The sequence below is a fragment of the Piliocolobus tephrosceles genome, chromosome 10 (assembly GCF_002776525.5).
Source record: "Piliocolobus tephrosceles isolate RC106 chromosome 10, ASM277652v3, whole genome shotgun sequence".
Lineage (NCBI taxonomy): Eukaryota > Metazoa > Chordata > Mammalia > Primates > Cercopithecidae > Piliocolobus > Piliocolobus tephrosceles.
In genome coordinates this window covers 688,046-694,045 of record NC_045443.1, presented here as the reverse complement: position 1 = coordinate 694,045, position 6,000 = coordinate 688,046, and the positions used below count along the sequence as shown (strand labels likewise).

The window sequence follows — 6,000 nt, the reverse complement described above, 5'->3', positions numbered from 1 at the left end:
AAGTAATGGTCAGGAAGAGCCAATTCCCTAAGTATTAGGACAGAAGGAAGAATCATCCACTCCCGTAAATCTCTCTAAGGCCTGGGAATAGGGTACTCTAAGAATTTGTGTCCCAATTTATCAATGGAAAAAACTGATCTGCTATCACAGACTTTTTCAAGGAAGGTAATAGCTTCTGCCTGCAGTACAATCACCACCTTCCTTTACACGTCATTAACAATTTTAAATATGAAAACCTGGGTTCTCTCCTTTGTCCTGGGTAAATCAGAATGATGCCATCTTAAGCAAAGACTAACTTACTACCAAGAGGCTTTCTGGGTATGGAAACAATTATTTTGTCCCAAATGCAATTTGCCTAAAAACGGATAAAGTTTTAGTGTCATCCCCTTTGTATTACTTTGTTATCTCCAACACTAGATGATTTCAAAGGAGTCATTTAAAAAAACTTGTGGGCTGGGCATGGTGGCTCATGCCTGTTATCCTAGCACTTTGGGAGGCCGAGGTGGGTGGATCACCTGAGGTCAGGAGTTCAAGACCACCCTGGCCAACATGGTGAAACCCTGTCTCTACTAAAACAAACAAACAAACAAACAAAAACAAACAAAAATACAAAAATTAGCCGAGCATGCTGGTGAGCGCCTGTAATTCCAACTACTTGGAAGGCTGAGGCAGGAGAATCACTTTAACCCAGGAGGCGGAGGTTGCAGTGGGCCGAGATCACGCCACTGCACCCCAGCCTGGATGACAAGAGTGAAACTCTGTCTCAAAAAACCCCCCAAAAATCTTGTACACTTGCACAAAACTGCAGAGGCCATGGAACAGAAAAGTAAACTGAGCTGCGTGAGCCATTAACAAAGCATCAACATAGTACTGAGAAGTTACAGAAAACTCAAAGAGAATCTTTTGAATGAAATATTTTATTGAAAATAGTTAATTTAAAATCTATACATCATTTTTCAAAAGCCGTGTTACTGATAGAAATATCAAACTTTCCAAACAAGGATCATTTCAGTTTCATTCACCCTTGCCAAAGTGTCTCCTTAATTTTTCCAGATGGACATTTTGTTTGAGTCTCTAGTGCCCTCTGGTGAAACACCATGAAACTGCCCAGAAACGTAATTCAGGCTCCGCTCGCGATGGAAGGTGAAACAGCAGAATGAGTGTCTATTCCAATGGGATAGGTTGTGATGTGCTGCCTTCTCCCCGGGCTCAGGAAAAAGGCAGCCGCTGTGAGTGCGTCTCTCTCTTTAGGGGTAAAGTTTTTTTTTTTTTTTTTTTTTGAGGCGGAGTCTTGCTCTGTCGCCCGGACTGGATAAAGTATTCTTCCCACGGACACTCAGCCAAGCTCATTGCAAAATACCTTCTTCCGAAGTTTTTTATCATCACTGTCTTCTAAAAAAACAAAAACCTGTTGATACAGACGGGATAAACAATGAAAGCCTCTAGGTCATTCAGGACCAGGCCCCTACTCCCCACAAATGGTAAAAGGACAGCAAAAATGATAAAGCAAGCTGAGCACACAAGAAAAGCTTTCCTAGTGGTCCCTGATTCTTCACCCTGTCTTCGTAATAATCACTACCGTCACTCTAGTCAACTCAGGTTTACATTTTCTGGCAGCAGATGACCTTGTCCTCAGGTTTCAGGAAGCACACCTCTTCTAAACGGGGCCATTTCCCAAAGTAGACATCAACAGAGTCTCAGTTCATGCTCCAGACCAAACACTTTCGACTTAAGATTCTTCAGTTCTCCTTGTATCTTATGTGCCCGTCTATTGCTGTCACGGACCTCACACAGAATGGCAAGATCCTGGTTTGCCCGGGCATTAATTGTTGCCTAGGGATTTGAAAAAAAAAAAAAAAAGAAATGATTATGGCATATGCCAGGGGAGAGATAGCGGTCAAAAAGACACAGCTGCGCTAGCTCCTTTTTATGAGATTTTGAGTACATAGGATAAATTCCATCCTTAGTTTGTTCAGTGGCTAACGAAAGAAGGAAAATGTAGAATTAAAGCAGAAATCCCATGAACATCCTTCCCGTACAATAAAGGAGCCTTGAGCTAGAGATCAATGAACAATGAAAGAGGAGTCAGAGGCCAGGATAAGCAACACTACTGGTAAATCTGTCAAAGAAGGAAAGCAGGCCTCTCCTCTTTTCTGTAACTGAGCTTGTTTGGAACACAGGCTCACTGGCTAAACCTCATGAGGAAGGCTCTTGAGGCAACTTGTATTCTAAAGAACTGTGTCTGCCGGAAAAAATCACTCTATCCATCAATGACCCATTTTCCCCAACTGTAAAATAGACAGGATTGTTTCATGTACTTCTTGAATTAGGAGGGATGACAATTTCCGTTAAGTTTAGCTCACATCGAAGTATTAATGACGCAATCATTCAGTGATTTCAGTTTTTATTTTCCCTCTAGCATGTGCTTGAACTGATTTTCAGGGAGGCTTAAAGGCGGTGATCCGTTAGTGTCTATCAGCACGAAACAACACATCCTTCTTTTGAGGAGCCCTCGTGACCACGTTCCCTCACTTCCACCTCTTCTCTCCCTTGTGGCAATCCAGGACCAGCAATTACCTTATACAACATTTGCTCCAAGTCTTTCAGTTTCTGTCGGAGAACCTTAATATCTGTCTTAAAGCCTTCTACTTCCAAGATCCGTCGACGCTCCAATGCCTCATAACGTCTTGTCATTACCTGTAAACGCTTCCCCATCTTGTTAGTGCGATCCTAAATACGGGGAACGGGAAGGCATTTATGAAGGTGAGGGAAGCGTTTTCCCCAGCCGTCTGCGCTTCCCACTCCGTTATAAATGGAAGATAATTTTGTACCTTGAAGATCTCTCTCCTCATTTCCTCTTCCTCACGAATTCGGGCAAGTTCCTCTTCTAAGGAAATGCACTGCTCTTGGTACATACCGGACAGCTTCTTCTCTTGGACTAACTTATCTTTTAGGGACTGCAAGTCAAAGGGACAAAAACTATGAACACTCAGTTCTACAGTTTAGGTAATTCAAGTAGCGCTTAGGCAAAGAAAGAAAGAAAGAAAAGAAGGGATTTCCAGAGGTACAAAGTGAGTTAAGGAACCAAACGACAAGGAACTTTGAGGAACATCTGAAAATCTCCTACTTCTAGGCCAGTCTTGTAAACGCTGTTTCTAAAGTGTACAGAGTAGAAATTCAAACAAATATGTTTGGCTCTGGGAAGAGTCAGATAATGGACTTCAGAAGCTGTCTCAAGTAAGACATTACAATATATGTTTTTAAAAAGGAAGAATTATTAACAACACTTACTATACATGCTGTATTGAGCAGTTAAAATGATCCTTTAAAAACCCAAATCAGATCATGTTACTTATTTCACACAATCCTTCAAAGGCCTAACACTGTTGAGAGCTAAGTTCACACTCTGTACCATAATGCACAAGGCCCTCCGTGACTGGCTGCTGCCAACCCTGGCTTCTTAAAGGGCATACGACTTCCTCCTTATTCCTTCCTCTACAACCACGATGACAGCCTTCCGTTTCCCTGAACATACTCCAGGCGTATAAACTTGCTTTTCCCTCTGCCACGAATGTTCTTCCTCAAGGTCTGCCTGGCAAGCTTAGTCCCACTTTTCAGGTCTCAGCCAAAGCACCAGATTTGAGACAGTGTCTCTGTGCATTCCTTCTATTAATACAATAGACGTCCAGCAACCATATGTAATCTTCATGTAATTCTTTTATTCCCTTAACAACACATTTTTATAATCTATAATTTTCTTTCTTTTTTTTTTTTTGAGACGGAGTCTTGCTCTGTCACTGGGCTGGAGTGCAGTGGCGCGATCTCGGCTCACTGAAACCTCTGCCTCCCAGATTCAAGCAATTCTCCTGCCTCCGTCTCTACCCAAGTAGCTGGGATGACAGGCGCCCACCACCACGCCCGGCTAATTTTTTATATTTTTAGTACAGACAGGGTTCCACTGTGTTGGCCAGGCTGGTCTCGAATTCCTGACCTTGTGATCGGCCCACCTCGACCTCCCAAAGTCTTTTTTTTTTTTTTTGAGACAGAGTCTCTCACTTTGTCACCCAGGCTAGAGTGCAATGGCATGATCTCGGCTCACTGCAACCTCTGCCTCCTGGGTTCAAGTGATTCTCCTGCCTCAGTCTCCTGAGTAGCTGGGATTACAGGCACCTGCCACCATGCCTGGTTAATTTTTGTATTTTTAATAGAGACAGGGTTTCACCATGTTGGTCAGGCTGGTCTCGAACTCCTGACCTCAGGTGATCCACCCGCCTTGGCCTCCCAAAGTGCCAGGATTACAGGTGTGAGCCATCGCGCCCACCCTAATCTATAATTTTCTTAGTTATTTGTTAATGTTTCTGTTTTTTCTCACCTATTAAAATGTAAATACCATGAGGACAGACCTTGTTTAGATTACTGTAACTCTAGGGCCTAACCCATAGTAGGAGTGCAGTAAATATTTGTGTTTTTTGTTTTTTGTGAGACGGAGTCTCGCACTGTCACCAGGGCTGCAGCGAAGTGGTCTCAGCTCCCTGCAACCTCTGCCTCCTGGGTTCAAGCAATTCTCCTGCCTCAGCCTCCTAAGTAGCTGGAATACAGGCACCCCAGCTAAAACATCACGCCCAGCTAAATTTGTTTTGTATTTTTAGCAGAGACGGGGTTTCACCATCGTTGGCCAGGCTGGTCTTGAACTCCTGACCTCGTGATTTGTCTGCCTCGGCCTTCCAAAGTGCTGGGATTCCAGGAGTGAGCCGCTGTGCCCGGCCAGCAGTGCAGTAAGTACTTGCTGAATGAATGAATGAATGAACAAGGCTAATATTTTAAATCCCGAAGCGCTATAATGATCAGCTGTTCTTCGAAACCTAGTTCTTGAGGCAGCTGCTACCAGAGCTTTCCGCACTGAATGGACCTTACATTACAAACTGTAGGTTCTTTGGAATTCCTTCAACTCTCCCAGAAAAATAAATAACTTATTTAAGACCTAAGGACATTACCTTAATATATTCACTTTGAGCATGATGGCTCTCATGCGTAACGGGCAACACTTTTCCAATTTTATCTTCTTTCTTCTTACACTGCACCCTGTATTGCTTAATCTTTGACATCAGATTATCTTTTTCAAGCATCCATGACTTCTCTTTATTTTGGTTTTCAGATCTGAGTTGCAGAAAATCTTTGGTGCTTTCATAGAGCAGCTCTTGGGTGTGGTGAAGACTAGGAAAGAAAGTACAACTGCAGACATGAGGACGCACACACAGCACACCTGAAAGCAAGGATTATTCCACAATGGAAGAGAATGGCTCTTTTCAAAATTGTGTAATACATAAATTTTGTAAAATATTAGCAGTTGAGGCTGGGCGCGGTGGCTCACGCCTGTAATCCCAGCACTTTGGGAGGCTGAGACAGGCGGATCATGAGGTCAGGAGATGGAGACCATCCTGGCTAACATGGTGAAACCCCATCTCTACTAAAAAATACAAAAAACTAGCCAGGCGCGGTGGCGGGGGCCTGTAGTCCCAGCAACTCGGGAGGCTGAGGCAGGAGAATGGCGTGAATCCGGGAGGCAGAGCTTGCAGTGAGCTGAGATCCGACCACTGCACTCCAGTTTGGGTGACAGAGCGAGACTCCATCTCAAAAAAAAAAAAAAAAAAAATTAGCAGTTGTAAAAATCTGATCACTGGCAATCTTACAGGTTTTACTGGGCAAAGGATAACGTATCTACCCATGCTCACTGGTTCATAGACTGGTCTTTACAGGCATTTCCCTGAGTGCTCATTTCAGGTTAGATGATTAGAAGGACTATAGGGATATTTACACACAGCCTACATAAGTATGGACCATTCCTAGGAATCAGACAAGGAAGAACTAAATCATGGTGTTCTGACAAGTTAATACAAATTCTATAGTATCAAAAACAGCTTTGCTTTTGTGTACGCTGTGCTCCATGTAGAACTGCCTGTATCAAAATTTTATCCTTTGTTTATTTTAAAAAGAACTTTT

At 43.1% G+C, this 6,000-nt stretch overlaps 1 protein-coding gene across 7 annotated transcripts in view; it reads right to left on the bottom strand.

Annotated features, from left to right (window-relative positions):
• Positions 1-901: 901 nt before the first annotated feature.
• The window catches only part of CCDC77 (coiled-coil domain containing 77), a 51,728-nt gene continuing 46,629 nt past the window's right edge, over positions 902-6,000 (bottom strand). For 6 of the 7 annotated variants that reach the window (XM_023182965.2, XM_023182963.1, XM_023182964.1 and 3 more), the window contains 4 exons: positions 4,995-5,214; positions 2,832-2,957; positions 2,578-2,730; positions 902-1,833 (listed from right to left, as the gene is read on the bottom strand). In XM_023182965.2, the coding sequence (XP_023038733.1) occupies positions 1,687-1,833; positions 2,578-2,730; positions 2,832-2,957; positions 4,995-5,214 (646 nt within the window). In that variant the 3' untranslated portion in view covers positions 902-1,686. The remainder of the gene's footprint in view (positions 1,834-2,577; positions 2,731-2,831; positions 2,958-4,994; positions 5,215-6,000) is intronic. The other variant, XM_023182968.1, reaches the window with a different exon arrangement.